Source organism: Dromiciops gliroides, chromosome 2 (genome assembly GCF_019393635.1).
Source record: "Dromiciops gliroides isolate mDroGli1 chromosome 2, mDroGli1.pri, whole genome shotgun sequence".
NCBI classification, from domain to species: domain Eukaryota; kingdom Metazoa; phylum Chordata; class Mammalia; order Microbiotheria; family Microbiotheriidae; genus Dromiciops; species Dromiciops gliroides.
Genome location: NC_057862.1, coordinates 350289270 through 350313608, shown reverse-complemented (window position 1 = coordinate 350313608; position 24339 = coordinate 350289270). Strand labels below are relative to the sequence as shown.

Below are 24339 nucleotides of genomic sequence, written 5' to 3'. Positions count from 1 at the left end.
ATTTATTATAGATTTATAAATTAGTGGGTTTGGCCTGATGGACAATTGTAAAACTTATCTTTGGATATTTCAATTCTCCCTTCTGTGTTCCTTTGTCTCCTGAGGCCTCCAATTCCCACTTAGGCTATCTTCTTTCCAATCAAAGCCTGCTCTTAGTTAAGGACCTAGCAAAATCACTCACACTAAGATAGAAAAGAAATATAACACAAAGTATTACTCTACCTAGGGGTATTCACATTTGCTTTGGGAATCAATGCTTTAAGCCACTAAAATTTATACTTTTACAATGTTAGAGTTTTATTGATCCATTTTGTGGGCTCAGAAAGCCCAAGAAATATTACAAATTTATTTCGCTTTTATGTAAATACAGGTTTATAAATGGGGGGAAATGTGAACAAAAAATGATGATTTTCTGGTAGATTTTTCTTTTTCTTCCCCTCCAACTTTTCCTTTATAATAAGATTAGATAAAATTCTATCTCTCTTCATTGAATGAGATTCAGTAAAAAAAAAAAAAAAGGAAAGGAAAAGAAAAGCATTCTTTGGTTGCAGAAGTTATACAAAAAAGGAACCCTAAATAAACATTTAAAAAATAATACTTTAGTTTCAATTAAATTATATTTTATCATTATAGTTTATATCAAACTAACTTGAATAAATGAGTGCTGTATAACTTACCTATAAAAAGTCATCATACAGCCTGTGATTGTCATGTTCATAGGAACCTGGGCTGACATTCTTCCTATCAAAATCATCTTTTCACCAGTGTCAGGATGAAAAGCTGAATCATAGACATACTTTGCTCTCCATAACTCATTTTCTGTGAGCCCAGGGGGTACAATTCCTTTTCTAAAAAAATTTCACATAAACATCATGAACATGTTATTAACTTAAAATCAGCCACTTAGTAATCACATTTTTGTGATATGATTTGGCAGTTACCACATCCACTGCTTTCCAGTTTTTCCCCCCTAAAAAAGTACTTGTGATACATTTGCATCAGATTTCTGTGTTGTCTGCAAGACTTTGGCCTCAATCATTCCTTATTCTTACAGTATCAAAGATAATTTTTGTCATCCATGTCTATTCCCACATTTGTATTAAAATCACTAAATACCAAAGTTTATATTAATTTAATTTGGAGGATCTTAAAAGATCTTTGTAGAAGTTTTTTAAAAGGATAAATCCTTTGCAATTCATTCTGGTATATAAGCTATAATAATTTTTATGATGGCTTTTTATGTAGCATCTCATATATTTTATACATTAATAATTATTATCTTCATAGTTTTCTTACCCCTAAAAGATGACAAGCTCCTTGAGGTCAAAGATGATTCTTGCTGCCCCAAACTCCCATCCCAGGTATTTCTTTCATCAGACAATACTCAACAAATATTTAAATTGACTGGCTGAATCATAACTTTTAGATGATGAACATGAAACCCAAAAGGCAGCAAACAAAAAGAGAGGACTTCTCCAAATCAGATTTAACTATATACTTTTTTACATAAATGTGACTGTGTCAAAAAACATTAAGGCTATAAATGTTACCTGTAATCATGAACAATTTGTCTTGCATTTTCTAGTTGTTCATTAGTTAACAAAATGTTTCGTGGATCTGTTACAGTAAAAAAATGACTGGCTCTTCCAATAAATGTGCTTTGATCCCATCGTGGTTCCTTGATATTAATATTCAGTGGTATTTCAGCTGACATTGTTCTATATGAAATTTAAAAAGACATTTCAGTATTTAAAAATAATATTGTTTTTAAACTTAAAAAGACAGTAGATAAATTAAGGGATATGTCCCCTTGCTAGTTATGAAAATGATTATGGCTAGAAATAGTAAAGTTTACTAATATTTCACCCAAAAGATGTATAAAAGGTTAAATAGCCAAAAGCTTAAATAGGAACTTAAATATTCATGAAATTCAATTGTTTTTAACAAGTTCTCCAAACCACCTTTCATCTTACAAACATTTCTATTTATAGTGGCATAAATTTTCAAGGTTCAAGTTTGCAAACATAGATATAATCATGTAAACCTTGAAGTAAAAGGGCAAGAATCACATTATGTCAGAAAAAAGAAAGCTTTAAGCTGAAACTATAGCAGTAATAAATCAGATAAAATTATAAAACACATCAAATTAGCACTGCATTATATTTTATTTTAAAAAATATTTCCTGGCCCAGTATTATTAGATAAGCTTATGTAAAAGTTTATATATGACTTCTCTAATAATCTACAAATTAAGATTAAACTAGTCATGATTAGGACACAGATCATCAATTTAAATCAAATATGCTTATGATCTATAAGGATATCAGTGGGATAGGCCATAGGAAGTTCCTTGATTTGACCTGCATAAGCCAAGTGCATCTCTCTCTCTCTCTCTCTCTCTCTCTCTCTCACACACACACACACACACACACATACACACACACACAGAAGGAAAAAAGGGTAACTACTATAGTGAAGAATATAAAAAAGAGAAAGGACCTTGAAGACTTACAGCCCAAAGTATGAAACCAAGGAGTTCACAAAATTCTTGAATTCACTTGTAGTGTTTTACTTTGTCTTCCCACGTTCTATCACACACATACAAAAAAAAAAAGATATTAGTGTTATACTTCAGAATGAAAGATATGCAAACCTGTTCCATGTCTGTCATAAATCAACACCCAATAAATGTCCCTGTATGCATAGTAGAAAGAGTACTATGCTTAGAATCAGGAATCATAGCAAGCCACTTAACTACTATGTGGCTCAGGCAACAATTTAGGATTTTTCTAAATCAATGATGTTTGAGCTACAAAATCATTTATCCTAGTATTTTCATGTCTATGGTGCAATGTACCATACTGGCTCTCTACAAGCATATAAGACAAAAGTTATTGCCTCATAGGAGCTTACAGTTTAGAACCAGGCAACAGAAAAGTTTAAACATCATCTGATAATCCATCTGAAAACTGTCCATTGACAAACCATTTAACTATATTCTTGGACTTAAGCTCAAAGCAGATTTGGGTTTAACACGAGATTCTGCTTCATGCTAGAATGCTTATGCCTGGTCAGACTGGGAAATAACAAGCAGTTTTCTCATGCGCAATAATTGCAAGCAGGGAAAGTAGAAAAATCACAACAATTCCAAAGTAGATGTAGGTTTTTTGATCTATGTAGCTGAATTGCAGATATTCTATACCCCTATCTTTACCTCTACCAGTGTTTATCAATCATATTCCATTTAGGGATTGTAACTCTGAGGTCATTAAGAACACACTTAAGTAGTAGTACTAAGAATCTATACAAGAGGAAAATAAATTTCTTTTTCTGTATCCTAAACCTTACCACTCACATCTTCCCAGTTTTCTCTAAAACCATCATTATCATAGTTGCTTTCAGCACAACTGTACTCCACCACATAAAAGTTCATCCATTCCCCAATTGATGGTGCCAGTAATTTTTTTCCAAAAGCTGCATTACATAACATAGAAATATGTCTTGTATGACTGCACATGTATAACCTATATCAGATTGCTTGCCTTCTCAATGAGTGGAGAGGGGAGGGAGACAGGGAGAGAAAATGAAACTTTTAAAAACTTTAAAAAACAAAAGTTAAAAATTGTTTTTACATGTGATTAGGCATTATGAGCATTATGCACATACCTAGGCAAAAATGCACAAATTTGGGCAATATGCACATATCTGAGCAAAATGCTTTTATCTAGGTAATATGTGCATTATGTGCATATCTGGGCAAAATGCACATATCAGGGCTAATATTGCCCAGATATGTGCATATTGCCTAATTCCATGTAAAAAAACAATTTTGGACTGGCCCCACCCTGGTGTCACAAACCTCTCCTGTCCTGGGCTGGAAAAATGTCTTGTCCCAACCTTTTATTGGTTCTGCTGCTGCAAAATTCTATTTGATATGTTATTTAAAGTTGGTTGGAGGGGAATGTTAGGAGAGCTCATCTGGTTTGCTATCTGTGCTCTGCCATCTTGGCTCCACTGATCTTTATTTTTCCTCTGGTTGTGGGCCCAAATCCCTTGATTTAGGTCCACTTCTTCCATTTACTCTCAACCAAATGCTCCCCTGGGCTTAACTTAAGTAAAATAACAATTACAGAAATAGTTTTTCAAGCAAGGCAATAAAAACATAAACAAAACAGCAACAAGGGCAATAGCTGACATCTATACTATGCTTTGTTGTTTACAAAACACTTTACATGAACACATCATATTCAGTCAATCCATAATTTTATTATTGGGTCACAGGATGAAATAATTCCAGAGTGTCAAAGCCATTGTCTTTTTTCCCCCCTCTTTCACTTTTCTAATGTTGGTGGGATATTTTCTTGCTTAGGCATGGCCCTAAGCATTTTTAGTTTTTATGTCATCATGGTTAAAGTTGCTCCACTTTTCCCACCTCTTGTTCAGGTGTCTTCCTTGACCAATTTCCATTTCAAAACTAGAGCTGTATATTTCAAGTCACTTACAAAACAAATGCTGTGAGATTGAAGTTCTTTCATTTATTTCAACTGAAAGAACTGAGTTTGAAATGTTTCACTATTTAGGCACTTCTCAATTTATTTATAGCTGGCAAACAAATATATGGTAAAATTGAACTTCCTTTCATAGCTCATTGCCATCCTGCACTAATCAGCATTGTATGTCTCAGTGCTCTCAAGACCACCACCCACCCTTTCTACCTTGGAGATACAAACTTCTAACTTAAACCCTAGGAACTCTATCCTGAGGCTATGAACACCTAAGGATGATAACCTACTTGAACTCATACTTCAATGATTAACAAACTCCTACTGACTGATCCAGAATTCTCATACCCCTTCATATCCTCCAGCAATGCCTAAAGTGGCCCACCTCCTCCAATGTGTTCTTGAGAATGTCTCCTTTATAAGGAACAGACCTGCTTTCACCTTAAACCTTTTCCTTTCTCACTTCTTCAATCAGCTTACATTCACTAAGACCCACTTCCCTGGTCACCCTTTGTAGTACTGATTGCACTCCTACTCATTGGTCAAGGTGGCTGATTTTTCATAGTCCTTAGTCCCTATAGCCGCTACCATGTTCTCCTTCTCTCACCACCACTTAGTAAACTACTCTCCGCCTTTGTGGTTTATTCCTTCCATATCTACCATCCAATAAAAATCTGGTAGCTTTTATCTACAGATATTTAGCACACTCATTCTTTCCTCAATGAATTCAGTGCTTGGTCACAGTCTCACTCCTCCCCACCTCCTACTAGGAAACTTCAACACATAATATCTATGTATGTGCACATATACATAGATATGTTTTTATATATGTGTATGTGTGTATGCACATATATACATATATATCCTTTTTAACACATATATGGGGGGAGAAGGTGGAAGGGGGACGGTACTCTTTCAAATACCATAAACCTCCAAGTTCCTTTACTTACTAATTTCCAATGACCTACTCCCCAACCAAACCTAAGATGCACAAAGATAATCATATGTATGATCCTGAACATCATTTTGCCACTTATGTTGCTATCACCCATAAGTATCCCACTTCCATGTTCAAGATCTCTGAAATTTCTTTACCTGATAAGAAACTGTTATTATTCTACCTCTACTTCTTTCTCTTCTTTGCACTCTCAACCCTGTTCTTCATCCCTCAATTCTTTTCCCTGCCCTGTCTCCATGCTCCTTCCTTCCACATCTTGACCTTTTGATGAGCCAGTTCATCCTACTTTGTCCTCTTCTGGAAAGCTCATTGGTTAACTGATCTTGCCCGGTCAATCGTCATCCTTGGAGAACTCACACTACCTGCTGTCTTTCCTACAACTCATATGCTGCTGAACAGAACTGAAAGAAATCACAAAACTCATGCTGCCTTGGTCCACTACAAATTTGGTTACATAGTCTCAACTGGACCCTCACTATGATGATGCAATTCTTTCATACCTCTCTAATAATTCACCATTTGATTCACCACAGTGGCTTTTCCAAACCTTTTCCTCTCTCCTCAAATTTCCCATTGTTTCCCTTCTACCCACCTTCTCAAAAGAGAACTTTGCATATTTCACTCAAAAAAATTCACTAGGAGTCCCCCTCACCCCAACCCTTGCTTATCCCATGTTCCTCATCTCACATCACTCAGAAGCTGCCAACCACCATTTATTTTCTCCTTCATCCCTGTTTCACACGAATAGGTATTCCATTTAATTGCCAAGGCAAATACCTCTATATGCACAAGTGACCTCATTCAATTTTGACTTCTCTAGCAGTATCCCCATTTATAAATCCCTACTCTCACTAATCTTCAATCTCTCCCACTTGACTGTCTACAAAAATGCCTATGTCTTCTTCACTCTCAAAAAAAAAAATTAAGATTTCATCCACCCATCCTCAGTAGCTATCCTGCTACAATTCTCTTTCCTTTTAAAAGTGGCTAAACACCTCACAAAAGCCCTTTAGAATCAGTGGCTCCACTTCCCTTTCTCTTATCCTCTTAACTCTAGTCTAGCTTCATTACTCAACTGAATTTGCACTCTACAAAATTGCCAAGGATCTCTTAAATGTCAAATTATTCGACATTTCTCAATCCTTATTCTTCTTGACCTCTCTGCAGACTTTGGCACTGTTGATCATCCTCTTCTCCTTGATATCCTCTGCACACTAAGTTTTCTTACACTTGGTTTTCCTCTTACCTGTCTGACCATTCCTTCTCTGTCTCTTTTGCTGGATCTTCACCCAGGTCATGACTATTAACTATGGGTGTCACTCAAGGCTCTGCCCTGGGCTCTCTTCTACTATTTGCAAAGGTCATCTTAGCTCCCACTGATTCAAATATCACCTCTATCCTGATGATTCTGAAATCTCCCTATCCAGCCCCCATCTCTTTACTGACTTGCAGTCTCCCATATTCAACTACTTATCTGAAAGCTCGAACTGAATAACCTATAGATCTTTTCATTTCAACATGTTCAAAACTGAACTCATTATCTTCCCTTTCAAACCTCCCTTCTTCCTAAGTTTCTTATTATTATAAGGGATAACACCATTTCCCCAGTCATCAGGCTCCCATCCTAAGTATTATCCTCAACTCCTCACTTTCTGTCTCACTCCCTCTCCCCATATTCAATCTGTTGCCAAGTCCTGTCAAATCTACTTTCACAACATCACTTGTATACTCTCCCTTTTCTTCTCTGACACTGCCACCACCCTAGTGAAGACCCTCATCACCTAACATCTGGACTACTGGAATAGCCTGCTGGTTTATATCCCTGACATAAGTCTCTCACCACTTCAGTCCATTAACTTTCGACTCAGCAGTCAAATTAAGCTTCATAATGTACAGGTTTGACCCTGACAGCTGCTGCCTCCTCTCCCATCAGTAAACTTTAGTAGCTCTCCATCACCCCCAGGATCAAATATAAAATTCTCTGTGGCTTTCAAAGCCCTTCATAACCTGGCCCCTTCTCCCCTTTCCAGTCTTCTTACACCTTACTCCCCCCTTTGAATATTCTGTGATCCAGTGACACTGGCCTCCTTATCCAGTGACAGTGGTCTCCCATATAACACTACATCTCCTAATTCTGAGTGTTTACACTGACTACCCCTTATGTCTGGAACATTCTTCTTCACCTCTGGCTTTCAGTGTCCCTAGCTTCCTTTTGCAACAAACTTTTGTCATTCCTCTTTAATCTCAGTCTTCCTTTTGACATTACACCCAATTTACCCTGTATGTATCTTGTAAACCTAGCTGTTTGCATGTTGTTTCCCTCTGTGAGAGCTTTGAGAGCAGTGACTGTTTTTGCCTTTCTTTCTAAGCCCAGCACTTAGTACAGTGCACACCACATACCAGGTGCTTAATAAATGCTAGTTGACTGTGAGACAATGTATACATATATAGGCATTGTAAGGAATTAATTGTGATTTGGGGTTTCTATAACCCCATCTTTGCTTCATTATGGTCAGACTGAAAAGATGTAATCTTGAAAAGCCTAAGAGAAGATGGGTGTGTACTTGAAGAGGTTATAGAACAAACAAAAGGAACTCTAATCAGATTTGTCATGTATATTAGGTGGGACTTAATAACACAAAGAACATTTATTGAGTCAAAGTGTCCAACAAGATACCTAAGCCCCACCTAGGAGTTCCCCCTATGCCCCCACAGGCCTGGTCAAATTATAAGGAGGACAACCCAGGGGGTATGTTGAACCAATTGGAGACTCAACATGGCTAAGAACCTCCCTTCCTGTGGGAGAGGCAGGAAGGGGAAGAGAGAACTCTGGGAGGAATGGAGAAGAAAGGTAGGGAGAGAGAAAGAAAGAGAGAGAAAGAGGAGCTGGTGGTAGTTGACTTTCCCACCAAACCGGGAGACACTGCACAGCTGATTCTGCTTGGAACAACAGATTCCAGGTGGTGGTGAGTTTGTGTTATTGAAGCGAGACTGGCTCTTTAGGCCAGCTGAGCTGGAAGCAAGTTTAGGGTTTGAGTCAGTTTTTGTTCCAGCCAAGCTGTTCTGAGTAGCTGAGGAAGCAGAGCTTATTTGAGTTACCTGGGAGCCTTTTTACCCTAGAGATTTAGATTCTAACCATCTGTGAAGCGGGTCATATTTTTTTCCTTTCTCTATCCCCTTTCCCATTGTCCCTGGGTCTATTAACTTCACTTGTGTTGTAAATTGTGTTTCCATTAATAAAACCTGATTTGTTTGTAGAAAAGAGGCTGTTAATCTCCTTTCTTATCAGTCTGTGAGAAATAACTAAAAAAAATCAGTTTGGAAGAGAGGAAACTCTGGACCTAGAGGTCTCCCATTATTTTCTGAACCCCAATATTACAGCGAGCTGGCCAATTAACTCCCTATACTGAATTTGGCCCAAACAGCATATACAATATATACAAAACAGATGCAAGACAATTTGAGGGGAAGCACTAGTAGCTGGGGGAAAAGGAAAAGTTTTATGTCATTTTATTGTTAGAGCTGTGCCTTGAGGAGGCTAGGGGATGAGTGTTCAAAATGATTTTACTGATGGGTAAACACAATCAAAGTTTAGAGAGCCCCTTCTTTAACTAGCACTGGATTAGATGCCTTAGCTGAAAACAATCATTACCTGGTCCTGGTATGACAGATATGTAGCTTGTCACCAAATTCACTATTTTCTGTGTCTTGGAAAATCATACCAAGTAGAATCAATGATAGTAATACAATTCTTATATATTGGGTATGCTCAGGTTTTGTTTCTTTGGTTCATGTTTTCAAAATTATGCTCTACCTTCATATATCTATCACCTTTTCTTCACAGAACTATAAAAGATTCTAATCAACAATTAAATACCTACTATATGCTATGTTGAACTAGAGAAACAAAGACAAGTCAGGAAGCATTTATTTTTTAAAACAATTTATTATTTTTACTTTTCAAGTTACAAGTATTTTTAAAGTAATCAGTTCATTAAAGTCCACCCCAACCCATAATTAAGTAAATTAAAACAAGGTCCAGGCTAAAGTCAATGGATCTATTACAAACAGTGTTCTTCAATACCATTAAACACTATTCCTTCTGTACCTAAAGCCTCCCTAGTAGTAAGTTAGAAACAGTATTACTGCTGTGAATTAAGATGCATTAATTGAGCGAAAAAGTTAAGCTCTCCTTATGTATTTAATTTTATTACCAGAGAGTATTTAATTTGAGGAGGAAACTGGGCTCTAACTTCTGGAAGAGAATGTGAATTTTTTTTTTTAAAGGAAATATTTAGCTGTATGATCATGAAAGAGGGTAGAACAAATAAATGAAATAAAGTACAGATTCTTAAAATAACACTAGTCATTAATTACAAACTTTATCAGTTACATTATTCAAACTGTTTATAGGAAGCAAAACTCTCATGGGTCACACCTCCTGTCTCCCCTCTCCCCAAACCTACATTATCTAAGGAAGGCATTTAAATAGTTAAAATGGCTAAAGCTAGCAAATAGAAAGTTCTTGAAGCAAGGGTCCTGAATAACTCACAAACAAGATAAATGAGAACTAAGATCCTATGAGTTTAAAAAGGAGAATTAAGTATAGTAAATATAATTTTATAATACATCAGTTTAAGAATGTATAGACATAGCTGTGTGACCCTGGGCAAGTCACTTAACCCCCATTGCCCCGGAAAAAAAAAAAGAATGTATAGACATGCTTTTTAAGAGAATCAAAATAAAAGAGTATAATTCTAATTAAAATGTCTCAAAAACTATTAAAGCATTCAGAAAAAATCTAAATTGTATTAGCAATGTGTTTTTTTCTAAATCTGAAAAAAATTGAAATATAAGCACACATTCCATTCTTACAAACCCAGATCATTCCAAGTAGGCTAAAGCTTAATTAAACTATGACTCCCATGTTTTAATTACAGATTCTTTTCAAGAGGAGACTCACCACTAAACATATAAATGCTCTTTCCCTCAGCTCTAATCTAGTGTTTAACAATCTTTTGTACATGAAAAGCACTTAATAAATGTTTATTATAAATAAGCTTATTTTTTCCCCCTCTGTGATACATAAAGGCTTTCTGTAATTGGTTGAGAGTTACTATGGTAAAGTAACAACATTCTTAATTAGATTCAATGTCACTTTAATGTCATTACAAGTAGGTTACATTTTCGTTTGTAATGGTTAGCAGTTATCTAGTAGATAAAAGAAATACATTCAAGTTAGCTTTCTCTGAGACCAATGTCATATACTATGTTTAAATAGCCTCTCTGGGGAAAAAATTTACCTTAGAGACTGTATATGTTCATCCAATAACTAAAACTTGCAAGTAGAAGTACAATTATCTCTAATTCACAAATGGGAGAAAGTTAGCTCTAACAGACTTGCTAAGGATTGAGTGGCTTTTTCAAATGAATGCCACAAAAATTTGGAAACAGGCAGTATTTTTAAAAATTAATTTATTATTTAGAATTTTCTCCACCTTACATGTAAAAACAAGTTGTAACATTGATTTTTATAACTGTGTTCCAAATTCTCTTCCTCCTTCCCTACCCCCTATTAAGAACTCAAGCAATTCAATATAAGTTATACATACACGTGCAGTCATGCAAAATATATCAGACCAAAGAAAACCCTTTAGAAATAGGAACTAATGAGTTCCTTTATCTGAAGTTTTGTTTTTTTCTGTTTTCTTTCACAACTTGGCTAATGTGGAAATGTTTTGCATGACTGCTCATGTATAGCTTATACTGAATTGCTTGAGTTCTTGTGGGTGGGAGGGGTGGGAAGAGAGGAGGAAGAGATTTTGGAACACAAAATTTTTTTAAAAACTGAAGTCAAAATTTGTATTTACATGTAATTAGCGAAAATAAAATTCTAAAAACAAAACAAAAAAAGAAATAGGAACTAACAACAACACCACAATATACTTCCATCTGTATTCAGATACCATCAGTTCTTTCTTTGTAGATGAATTGCATTTTTTTCAACTCCTTAAGAGTTGTCTTGGATCACTGCACTGCTGAAAATAGTTATTCGCAGCAGATCATCCTATAATATTGCTGTTATTTTGTATATAGTACATTTTACTTTGCTTCAGCTCATGTAAGTCTTTCCAGGTTTTTCTGATAGCATCCTGTTCATCTTTTTTTTTTTTAAATAGTGAACTACATTTATATAGTACTTTAAAGGGAGATTTCCTTACAAAACACTCATGAGGTTGATTATTGCAACAACAATAATAACCAACATCTATATAGTACCTTATACCTGACAAAGAATTTTCTTCACAAAAGCCTAGCAAAGTACCATCACCATCACTAGCACCATCATCCTCCTCATCTTACATTGTTCTTGCTTCTGCTTCAAACTTTTTCCTCAGTTACTGTTGCAGTGTTTCCCTCCATCCTATTCACTCCTCATGATATTCACTCCATTTTTATCTTCTTTTACTCTATCCCTCCTCAAAAGTGTTTTGTTTCTGATTGTCCCACCTCCAATCTGCCTTCCTTTCATTCACCCCACCCCCCTCATCTCCTTCCCTTCCCACTTTCCCACAGGGAAAGATACTTACTATACCCACTTGAGTGTGTATGTTATTCCCTCTTTGAGCCAATTCTGATGAGTGTAAGGCTCATTCAATCCCCCCAGGCAGTATTTTTCATGTAGGTTCCCCCCACCCAAGCACTAAATAACAAATAAAAATGAAAATAAGAACAAATTTTACTAAATAATTCAAGGCAAAATTAGCCAAAGGTGTGGTGTAGGAGTCTAGGGTATAGCTTAACAAATTTAAATTATCAAGTTCATCCCTAGTTGGGAAAATATCCTAAAGATAAGGCATATGCAGAACCATCACTGAACAAACCGGCATAAAGTAAGGGTTTTGCTTAAAAAGGCAAAGAAAATATTTTTAATACTACCAAAGCAATGGATAATTAACTTATGTCTTATTAGCATCAGATATTTGATTTCTAATGCTCTGTAATATAACTTTATATTCATTATTTCAATGGATCTAAAAGTTGATATATCAGACTTCATTCATTTGAAATCTACAATTCAAATAGGTATGTAAGATTTCTATTTACTTAACTCTTTTGAAACAAGGAGACTAACCAAAGTAATGTTTTTATATTTTGTGTAGACCTAGTATAAATTAGGATTTTAAGACAAAACATCACATTCCATTTATTCATGCCCATTCAAAAATCATTCATTCACTTAACAACTATTATGTGGGAAACCCTTTGCAAAACACTGGGTTAGGAGCAGCATCATTCTACATGACACATATAGAATTTTTGCACTACATAGTTTCTAAGATCCTTTCCAGCACTGACATTCTGTTTTAACATCCCTTTCCAACTCTAACATTAACAACAAAAACAACAGCATATTAATGACCTATTCAGTGCCCATTCAGGCAAGACAATGTTCCTTTACAAATGGGGGAGTATACCCAGGTTACAAATTTCCCCCTCTACTTAGATTTAACTTTTCCCTCCTCACAGAATATAAAATAAAGAACCCCAGGCTGAAGCTAGAAACAGGAGTAAAAGCTAGTATATAAGATGTGAAGAAAAGGATGGGCTCCTCTCAGGGTGATTGAAATCCTTTGGGGACAATCCCAAGTGAATGTCTGGGATAAATTTAGATTCATCTGGAGGAAAAGAAAGAGGTACTTGAGAGACTGATGTCCACAGGTGATGGGGATTAATTTCTCATAGAAAAGTTGAATGAAAGGGGTGGGGGGTGTCTACGGGCATGCCAGCACCTTCACCCTGGGAGTTAGAATGCCAAAGTGGCCTGTGAGCCTGCATGTTGCTCCACCCACTAGGGGCCAAGGCCCATTTTCTCGAAGATGTAATAATAAAGCATTTTTCCTTTCTTCAACATCCCAAGCTATGTGTCTCAAAGAATCTTTAAAACACTGTTTCTCACACAAGATCAATACTAATAGTATCTAGGAATGGTCCTAGAATGGATCCAACCATTCCGGAGAGCAATTTGGAACTATGCCCAAAGGACTATCAAAATATGCATATACTTTGATTCAGCAATACCACTGCTAGGGGGCCAGCTAGGTGTTGCAGTGGATAAAGCACCAGCCCTGGATTCAGGAGGACCTGAGTTCAAATCCATCAATTAGGGAATGGCTGAACAAGTGGTGGTATATGATGGTGATGAAATATTATTATGCTATAAGAAATGACAAGCAGGATGGTTTCAGAAAGACCTGGAAAGACTTGTATGTGAATGACTTAACTACTCTCAGCAATACAATGATCCAAGACAATCCCAAAGAACTAATGATGAAGGATACTATCCACCTCCAAAGAAAGAACTGATATTGATCGAACATAGACTGAAGCATGTTAGTTTTCACTTTCTTTTTTTCCTTTTATTCAATTTTTTTTACACAAAATTACTAATATGGTAATGTTTTACATAATTACACCTATATCTGATTGCTTACCACCTCAGGGAGGGGAAGGGGAAGGAGGGAGAGGAGAGATAAAAAAATAGATATTGATCCAAGCCCAATAAAAAAAAAAGGAGTGATCCTGGAAGGTCCTAAATTCTACTCAAGAAGTGTTCATTACTGAGGATGAGGGCTCCTTGAGGACAGGGACTGTTTCCCTTTGTTTTTGTATCCCAAGCATCTCACACACTACTTCACATATACTAGGCAATTAATAAATGCTTGTTAATTGACTGAAGTTCAAAAGGCTTCCATTTTATGAACCTCAAAGACTGAGTTAAATTATGATAATTTTTTTTTTTGGCAGGGCAATGGGGGTTAAGTAACTTGCCCAGGGTCACACAGCTAGTAAGTGTCAAGTGTCTAAGGCTGGATTTGAACTCAGGTACTCCTGAATCCAGGGCTGGTGCTTTATTCACTGTGCCACCTAGCCACCCCATGATAATTTTTTTATTGGAGCCTTAAAAACATTCCAATTCTAAGAAAGAGAATAAGTCATTCATAAGCTACAAATCCAACTTTAAATGGTATAATGGAAAGAACACTACATTTAGTCAGAATAACTTGGGTTTCAATTCCTAGAAATGTCAAAGACCAACATTTGACCCTGAAAAAGTCTCTTTCCCCTCTCTGTGGAAAATCCTTCTGTAGAATGAAGGGGCTAGATTAAGATTGCTTCTGAAGTATCTATGTTCTAAATTCTATTTCCTAAAGTCTCTTTAAATTCTAACATTCTATGTTCTATGGTCCCTAAAATATTCTATACTCGAGTTTCTAAAATGCCTTCCAATTTAATATGTTGTAGATCAGGTTAATGTTTAGTGCCCTTCATAAAGGACTTGTGTACGAAAAGCCTAAGAAAATCTTTAACTTGGTCCTTTTACTGCCCACTGGTTCGCTGAATTATGCTGAACTTTCATTTAAGTTTATAAAGCCCGAAGAGGTAAAGGTAGTAATTTGTTTTAAAGCCTAAGATGAAGGAATATAACAATCCTTGTTAGGGCCTTTTGGAGTAGAGGGATGGCATAATGAGGAGTAAGCGTGGTAGTGGGGAAAGAACAGTGGACTTAGAATTCTGCCACTTACTAGCTCTGTGACCTTGGGCAAGTCCCTTCACTTCTCTGGGCCTCAGTTTCCTCATCTGTAAAGTGAGGGAGTTGGACCAGATGATCTTTAAGGTCCATTCCAGTTCTAACATTCTTTGAGTCTGTGAAATAGGTAAACAGACATTTCAGATTTTTAATAATGCCAACTAAAAGGGTTTTTTCTCAATGAAGACACAATGTAATTATGGCAAAAATTAACATATTTTACTGTTAAGTTTCATTGAAAATTATATCTTTGTAAAATGCTCCATTTTGTGTTAAGACGTAAGAAAAGATATCTTAAATAAAATGTAACTTAAAAAAAGCTAGTTCTATGCTTTCCTCAGTATAAGGAGCTCCCCATTAAGAATTCCTCTCCCTGAGCAGACTGGCATTTTCTCTGCAACACAGTCTTAGAGAGTTTCCTAGGAGTTAAGTGATTTATCCAGGGTCAAATAGCCAATTTATCAAAGAGTCTCTTAAACTCAGGTCTTCCTGATTCTGAAATCAGTTCCCTATTTGCTATGCCATGCTACCTCAAAAACTTTATTAGAATTTGGAAAACATTCTCTAAACTTACAGACTCATCAAACTCATACACTTGTTTCAATTTTAAACTTATTTTTTTACTATCATAAGTAAGAGAAACATATGTAGTCCATCATTAAATAACTGTGTGACCTTGAGTAATTTGCTTTTCCTCCATGGGCCCCCAGCTTCCACCTCTGAAAAATGAAGGAATGAAGGAAATGAAGGAATAGGTGACCTCTTACGTCCCTTTCAGCTCTAAGATTCCAGACTTCATTTGACTCCTTTCATGAATAGGCAAATCTACCATCAGTTAGATGGAATGTCATAATATAAAAGATGACTAAAGGGCTTATCGTATTCACATGAGGATAGAAGTATACATTTTAGGGAGAAAATTAAATGGGCTCTGTACCTAACAGCAAAAGAGCAAAATGAATTTCAGTGAGGTCTCAAATTATAACTTTTCCATATTAAAATTGCATACATTTTTCATCTTAAAAGAATGCTTCCAGGGGCAGCTAGGTGGCTCAGTGGGTAGAGCACTGGCCCTGGAGTCAGGAGGACCTGAGTTCAAAGATGACCTCAGATACAACACTTACTAGCTGTGTGACTGTAGGCAAGTCACTTAACCCCAATTGCCTCATCAAAAAAAAAAAAAAAAAAGAAAGAAAGAAAAAAAAAAGGAATGCTTCCAGAGAGATTTCTAGCTCTCAACATACCCTCAAACCCACTTCTCTCCTTAGAATTCCAGTCCCTTATTTTCAATTTTCTCCCATCTCCATGATTTCAAGGTCCTGATGGCACTTTAAAGCTGAGATGTTGTGATCTAAATTCCTCACCATAATCCTCTAACTTTTCTATTTTTATGAGACTATTTCTAATCACCCTGGCTCAAAAACTCAGAGTCAAATAAACTAATCAACAATTATTTATTAAGCATCTGTCTTCTGGGATCTGGGGATCCAAAGACAAAAGCAGAGGTAGGAATACTGAAATCTGGTAACTTGGTAGAAATGTGGGGGGAGTGAAAATGAGAAATTGAAAATGACAGCACAGTATTAATACAGGTCACTGGAAGGATGGTAGTGCTGCCCTTGACAAAAACAGGGAAATTCAAAAGAGGAGCAGTTTTAAAGGAAAAAATTAATACAATGACTTTTGGACATGTTGAATTTTAGGTGTTCTTGACATCTATTTCAAAATATCTCCTGGGTATTTGGTGATTTGGATCTAAAGAGAGATTAGGACTGGATAGATAGCTATGATAACCATCAGCATAGAGGATAAATAAGTCCATTGGAATGGATGAGATTCATAAGACAGAAATTGCAGAGACTGTAACAAGGTCCACAGTTAGAGGATTTACTGGGGGAGGATGATCCAACAAAGGAGATCAGTCTGATAGGAAAACCATGAAAAAGTCATGCCATGAAAACCCAGAGAGTAAAGAATATTCACAGAGGATGATAGACAGTGTGAAACTTTACATATTAAGAAGAGATGAGGGCATCAGGTTTGGTAATGAAGAGATCTTTGGTTTAAAAAAAAAAGAGAGATCTTTGGTGACTTTGGAAAAAGCAGTTTCTGTTGAATGACAAGGTCAAAAGCCCTACTGTGGAGGGTCTAGAAGAAAGTGAAAGGAGAGGAAGCAGAGGTTATGATTGAGAACTACAAATTTACTGAGAACTGACTGATTCCCTCACCCAGTCCCCCTACCCAGGCAGATGAATTGCCTGGGGCGGACTGTCTTTGCCATTTCCAGACTCTTGATGGACTTATGGACCTTCCCCCAAGCAACTTATCCCCCCCCCCCCCAGCTGTGCAATACCAAGAGCTATAGTTCCTCTGCCAAGATTAAAGACCTTATTTTCTCCTATATTGATTGTTTCCTTAATTTCCAGGTTAACGTGATTGAAGTAACTTTTTTCAAGAAGTTTGGATGAAAAGGGAAGGAGAAATAAAGCTTGACTGTATTCAAGGATTACAGGGTCTACTGAGGATTTGAGGGTATGGTAGGGGATACTTAGGCCCACTTGTAGGCAGCATGGAAGAACTAGTCGATCAGGATAGACTGAAAATTAGAGGTGTTATTATGATAGGACTATCTGTGGAAAAGACAGGAGGGAAAAGAATCTAATGTACAAGTAGAGGGGTAGACATAATTCCCTCTTCAGAGAACAAATTAAAAGGGAGAGTAAGGAATTATGTCAATTAGTTAGAAGATGAACAGAAGAGGGTTATAATGAGGGGCCCTTATTTGGAAGGATCAGAGAGGTGGGTGGTCTCTGGAGAGTAAAATAACCACAGTGGAGAATAGTACTAAGAACAACTTTGGGAGGCAGAAAAGAACAGCCTTGTAAAGAGGCTACAGACGAAATTAAATAAGCTCTATTCAGTAGCAAGATACAGATAAGAAAGACTGGAGATGACCAGGGGAGGCTAGGTGGTGCAGTGGATAGAGCACAGGCCCTGGATTCAGGAGGATCTGAGTTCAAATCCAGCCTCAGACACTTGACACTTACTAGCTGTGTGACCCTGGGCAAGTCACTTAACCCCAATTGCCTCACTAAAAAAAAAAAAAAAAGAACAAAGGTCTTTCCCAGACCTAAGCCAATGCCTATTCAGTGATTAAGGCTAGGTAATTGTACCTATTCTATTCAATATCATAGAATGAGAGAGGGAGATGGTAGGATTTATCCAAGATTGGGTTTGGAAAGCTGGGGTGGGGGTGGGGAGAAGGAAGAGATAGGAAAGAGAAGTCAGGAGTTCAAGAGTAGAAGACAGTATAATGTTAAAACAGTCGTCAACTAAAGGGTTGGAAAGGCAAAAAGTTAAGCCAAAACAGGAGATACCACCTTATACCTATTAAAAATGTCAAAGGCTAGAGGGTATGAAGGAAAATAGTTACATTAATGAACTGTTGGTGGAGTACTGAACTGGACTAACCATTCTGGAGAAATATCTAGACTATGCTCCTTTGACTCAGCAATCCCACTACTAGATCCATACCCCAAAGAGATCAGAGAAAAAAGGAAAAGTATACATACACACACACACGTGAATATGTATATATGTACATATGTGTATACATATTTATATTTATAGGAGCTCTTTCTTTTTGGCATCAAAGAATTAGAAATCAAACAGATGCTCATCAATTGGGGAATGGCTGAACAAATTGTGGCATATGATTGTGATGGAGTACTATTGTGCTATAAGAACTGATGGGGGCATGGTTTCAGAAAAAACAAACAACTCAACAACATTACAAGACCTATATGAACTGATGCAAAGTGAAGAGAGCAGAACCATTGTACATTGTAATGCTAAACAACTGTGAAAGACTTGGCTGGGGAAGCTAGGTGGCATAGTGGATAAAGCACTGGCCCTGGATTCAGGAGGACCTGAGTTCAAATCCAGCCTCAGACACTTGACACTAGCTGTGTGACCCTGGGGAAGTCACTTAACCCTCATTGCTCCCATCCCCCCCCACCCCAAAAAAAGAAAGATGTGGCTACTCTGATCAACACAATGATCCAAGACAATTCCAAAGGACTCATGATGAACCAGAGAACTGAAAAACTCTAAGTGCCAATTGAAATATAATTTTCTCAGTTTTATCTTTTCGCTTTTTTCCATTATACCTAATATGAAAATATGTTTTGCATTATTTCAGTTGTATAATTGATATATTATCTATCTGCCTTTTCAGTAGGTGATGGAGGGGTGGGAGAGAGAGAATCTCCAACTCAAAATTTAAAAAGAAAAGAATGTTAAGAAGAAAATAAAAGAAAACAGGACATTTAGGGGGGTGATGGGAAGATCAGGTGTATAACCATTTCTAAAGAAGAGACAAGGAATAGGTGATGGGAGCTGAATAATATGAGGAACTGGTGTTTGAGAAAACAAAAGTGCTTTGGTCTTCTAGAATAAGGCTTTTTTCACTTTTTTCACTTGTGACCCCTTTTTTCCAGAGAAATTTTTACACAATCCCCAGTATATAGGTATATACCTTTTACTGTTACCAAAATTTTGTGACCCCCACATTCAGTTACCCACAGTTTAAGAAATCTTGTTTTAGACTATAGTAGCTACTGGTTTTATAACCTATATTCCTCCCTTTTGCATATTCTTTCTTTACTTCTTCCTTTGCATCACTAACAATGATCATCCAGCTTTATCTTACTGTAAACTCAAGCTCCTACTACATGTTAGGCACTGAGAACAAAAATACCAAGTGAGACAGTCCTTGCTCACAAGGCTCTTAGGTTCTGCATCAGGAGAGGAGGGTGAGGGGGTTAAAAGCCATTATTTCATTGGTGGAGGGAGTCACCGGGTGAGATAAAAACTCTGTCTACCAATGAAGGTGCTCGACAGTCTGTAGTTTTAAAATTGTATATGGGACCACAATGTGAAGTGACTTGACCAGAACTGCATAACCAGCATGTAAAAAAAGGATGGATTTGAATCTAGTTCTTCCTGACTCTATGGGAAACTCTATCCACCATCCCACTATTACCTCTCTGAAGTATTCCACTCAGTACTTTAAATACTTGACAAATTCTGCAGTTCTGTCTCCCTCCCTTCACCAGACTTCATCCCTTTGCTCATGCCATCTCCCAAGCCTAGAACATATTTTTGATGAAGTCCTTCCCCTTTCTTCTTCCACAAAGACTTTTGTCATCCTCTTCCTTCCTCAGGGGAATGTTCTCACCTTCTTCAAATCTCTCATAAAAGTTTGCCTGGATTATTCCTTTGCTTTTCCCTTATTTTCATTAGTATTATACTTATTTGTATACATGCCTTTCATACCTGTCTATAAGATTTTGAGCTCTCTGAAAGCTGGGACTGTCATATCTGCCTTCCTTTGGGTTATGAGGGGTCTAGCATTGTGACTTACACATACTAGGAATTTAATAAATGTGGGATTTAACTGAAACCACAACAAAAAGGAGCAAAATAGCATGGAAGGAAAAAATGACTCAGTTTGAAATGCTGTACACCATGATCTCTTTGGAGAAAAGGAATTTGTAACATTTAAACTCATTGTATGTAGACCTTATATCTATGCATTCTGTTACTTTGTGTCAGGTGATGCAGGCCATTTTATTGTTCTATAGTATCAATGTTTTGTAGATTTTTTAAAAAGTTACTTTTGTTTCAATATTTCTGCAATATGTTGTTACTGTTATGCCAATACTAATACTCCTTACTGTAGATATTTAACAGTAGTACTACTGAAAAATTATAAAAGGTAGAGCTGAAAAGGACTTGAAAATAACTCATTTGCCACTTATACTTTATAGGAGAAGGTTTAACACATTCCAACTCATGAATTAATAATAACCTAGATGGTCAGTAAAACTTCTCCACTTTAAAAAAATGATTACTGTTTACTGCTACATTAAAAATCCAGGGGGGGAGCTAGGTGGTGCAGTGGATAGAGCACCGGCCCTGGATTCAGGAGGACCTGAGTTCAAATCTGGCCTCAGACATTTGACACTTATTAGCCTTGTGACCCTGGGCAAGTCACTTAACCCCAATTGCCTCACCCCCCCCCAAAAAAAAAATCAGGGATGAAGCTGATTTTATTCAAAATTAGGTCACTATTTATTGACATTTGACTACAAGAACAAAGATATAATCTTATAACCGGAGGCATTAGACTTTACAGTAAGTGAATTCTTCCTGAAACTAATTAGGGCCTCCCAGAAACAAAAATTCTAGTAATCTACAACTTCCACAAGACTAATTTAGGATCAAAGGATTTTAGGGCTAAAAGGGACCACAGAGATCATCTAATTCTTTGTAAGGTTTAAGGTAAGAGATCCAAGCTGACACATTTCAACACCTGCTTTTCACAACAGAGATATCTCTTTCAAGGGTAACATAGATAAAGGATGTTCTAAAACTTCCTACCTTTTATTGACCTACATTGGCTTTATAAGGCCTTCAACTTTCAAGCACAGTACACAATATAATTCTTGAATTATAGAATGTGAGAGCAGGAAGGGGTCCAAGGGATAAGATATTCCAGTCCTCATTTTATTTCTAGAGAAACTGAGGTCCAGGGAGATGAAATAATTTGTGCTGGCTTATCTAGCTAGCTACTTAGCAGAGCAAGTGAGGTACAGTGGTCTTTTATCAGGAGACCTGAATTTCTATTTTTGGCTCTTCAACAAACCTACTGTGTAACTTTGACCAAGTCTCTCTGGACTTCAGTTACTTTGGGGGGGGGGCAATGGGGGTTAAGTGACTTGCCCAGGGTCAAACAGCTAGTAAGTGTCAAGTGTCTGAGGCCGGATTTGAACTCAGGTCCTCCTGACTCCAGGACTGGTGCTCTATCCACTGCTCCACCTAGCTGCCCCCCCTTCAGTTACCTTTAAAATGAGGTAGTTGTGCCTTCCAGTTCTAATATTTTAAGATTTCTGAGTCTTAAGTTCCTTTATGGCAGAGGATTTACACTTTTTAAAAAATTCTGTTTGTCTCTCTTAGAATATTTTTTAAAATTCATAAAATGCATAGGATTACAAAAGAAAACAATTATGCTGAAATACACTTGTCAAAATATTAAAACACCAATTCCCAGTTTACAGCTTCTGCTCCAAGCACAAAATAGACAGTACATAAATTTCCACTAAATGAATTCTAAGCAAGATAAATGATCAGCTGACTTTTATATAATGCAATAAGGCTTAAAAAGTGCTTTCCCACAACAATCAGGAGAGATCGGTAGTGCAAATAGCAATACTCCCACTTTATTGAAAAACTTGGGTTCAGAGAGGTATTTAGGAACACTGGGTCACATCGCTCGAGTGTTAAACCTCCGCCTGGAAAGAGGACGGGCGACCTGGGCTCCGACCCGAATTCTGTCCCTTATAACAGGTCGCCTTTGCGTGTCATATATTGGACACTTGATAAATGTTGGTCGAAGTGAAATCACATAGCTTCTCCAGACCTCAGTTTCAACTGCAAATGGAAGGTGTGGGGCTCTGGAGTTCGGGATCCCAGGGGGCTTTCCCCGGGGTCCATCACCTAGCAACGCTTCGCGCTGTCCCCTCCCGGCGACCGTGCGGGGGACCCCGGGGCGGCCGCCATCTTGGATACCCATCTGGATCCAGGCTTCGTCCTGCTATTCCGACTCCCTAGAATCCAGCAGGGTATTAGTGGGAGCCGGGAAGGGGAGGGCGGTGACCTCGGTCTCCCGGCAGAAGGGCGGGCTCTCCAGATGGAGCTGTCCCCTCCCGCCATACGCTAGGTCCAGGGGCCACCCGTGGGGTCTATCAAAGACAGCAGAGAGTGCAGTGGTGAAGGGGGACGCCCCCGCCCCGGACCTCTGGCTGGCCACAGAATGCCCCAGGCCCCTGGTGCCTCCCTCCTGCCTGTCCTCCCTGGCTCTGTCCGACTCGGCTCAGGGCGCACTCACCGCTAACTTCAGTGGGGACCGCAGCTTCTTCCAGCGACTCCGCTGCTCCCGGAAGAGAAGCTCCCGCCAGCCCCACGGCCTAGCGCCCGCTAGTCAGCCCCTCCGCCCGCTCGCGCCTGCGCGCTCTAGCTTAGCCCACGCCCGTGCCACAGCGCAAAGCCACCCCCCTGTCCGCTGGAGGGCATCCAGGCCAACCACAGCCCTTTTTATAGTGGGAGGGAACCCAGGACCAAAAAAGGTTAAGTAATGTGTTCAGGGTCACTTAGGTGGTAACCAAAGGACTGGGATTTGAGCCCAGGAGAATTTGAGTTCAAATCCAGCCCTCCTTCCATTACCAGGAGTGTAGTAAGGTGGAATGGAGTCCTCGCTTCGTATTGTGATTGAATGCGGATATCTGAGGACCTTAGATGATTTAGATCTAGAAGAAACTCAGATCATCCACGCTAGAACTCCCTAAGGCGTGGGAAAGCATTTCTCTCTCCCCAGGTAAGCCTGGCCGTCTCTTAGAAGAGTGCCTGCATACTAGGGACTTAATAGATACTTCTTGGTTTGACACATTCCCAGAAAGTGCTGGAGCCCTAAAGATTCCCCTACTCTTTCCAGCAAAATTGGATACCCACATTTTCAATTTGGTCCTCATGTCCAAGCTCAAAAGGAAAGTTTGAGGAGGGAAGATACAAAATTAACAGGGGAAGAAAAGTCCCTCCCCCATCCCCCAGAGAGATCCTGAGTCATCTCCGCGCGCGGTTACAACAACCTTCCCCCCTCCCCCCCTCCCCCCGCCCCTGCAAACCAGGTCTAATTGTGGGCTGTGCATTACTAATACAAGATAGCCCAGAAACACAAATGCCGTCTGTCCAGGGCGTGAGACACACTGCTATACCCAGTAAAAAAAAAAACCCTGGAAGGGATGGGGTGGGGAGAAGGAGCATCTCCCTGGGTCACGGTCTAGGTCTCTGTTCGTGTCAGCTGTTCCTCCCCACTTTTCAACTAGTCAGTCCCCTGAATTATGACTTCTTCCTTACCTCTCTGTCCAAGAAATCTCATGAGACAATTTAATATCTCTCCTTCCAAGACTATCAGCTTCCCCTAATCACAGCTCCACACTTTACCAACACCTGATCTTAAAGGGATACAAGCCTCATCCTTAGCTATTTCAATTTCCCTTTGTTGTTGTTGAGACCTCAGTAGTGTCTGACTCTTTCTGATCCCATTTGGGATTTTTCTAGCAAAGAGAATGTAGTGGTTTGCCATTTCCTTCTCAAGTTCATTTTACAGATGAGGAAACTGAGGCAAACGGGTAAATGACTTGCCTAGGGTCAAACACAGGTAGTAA

General features: G+C 38.2%; 1 protein-coding gene across 2 annotated transcripts in view; it reads right to left on the bottom strand.

The window, feature by feature from the left end:
* SFXN1 (sideroflexin 1) overlaps positions 1–24109 on the bottom strand; it is a 42051-nt gene extending 17942 nt beyond the window's left edge. The window contains exons 1-4 of one of the 2 annotated variants that reach the window (XM_043984163.1): positions 24029–24109; positions 2513–2588; positions 1551–1718; positions 678–848 (exon numbers count right to left, since the gene is read on the bottom strand). In XM_043984163.1, coding sequence (XP_043840098.1) covers positions 678–848; positions 1551–1714 — 335 coding nt within the window. In that variant the 5' untranslated portion in view covers positions 1715–1718; positions 2513–2588; positions 24029–24109. Of the gene's footprint in view, positions 1–677; positions 849–1550; positions 1719–2512; positions 2589–23003; positions 23141–24028 lie in introns of those variants that run through there. The other variant, XM_043984162.1, reaches the window with a different exon arrangement.
* Between the last annotated feature and the right edge of the window lie 230 nt (positions 24110–24339).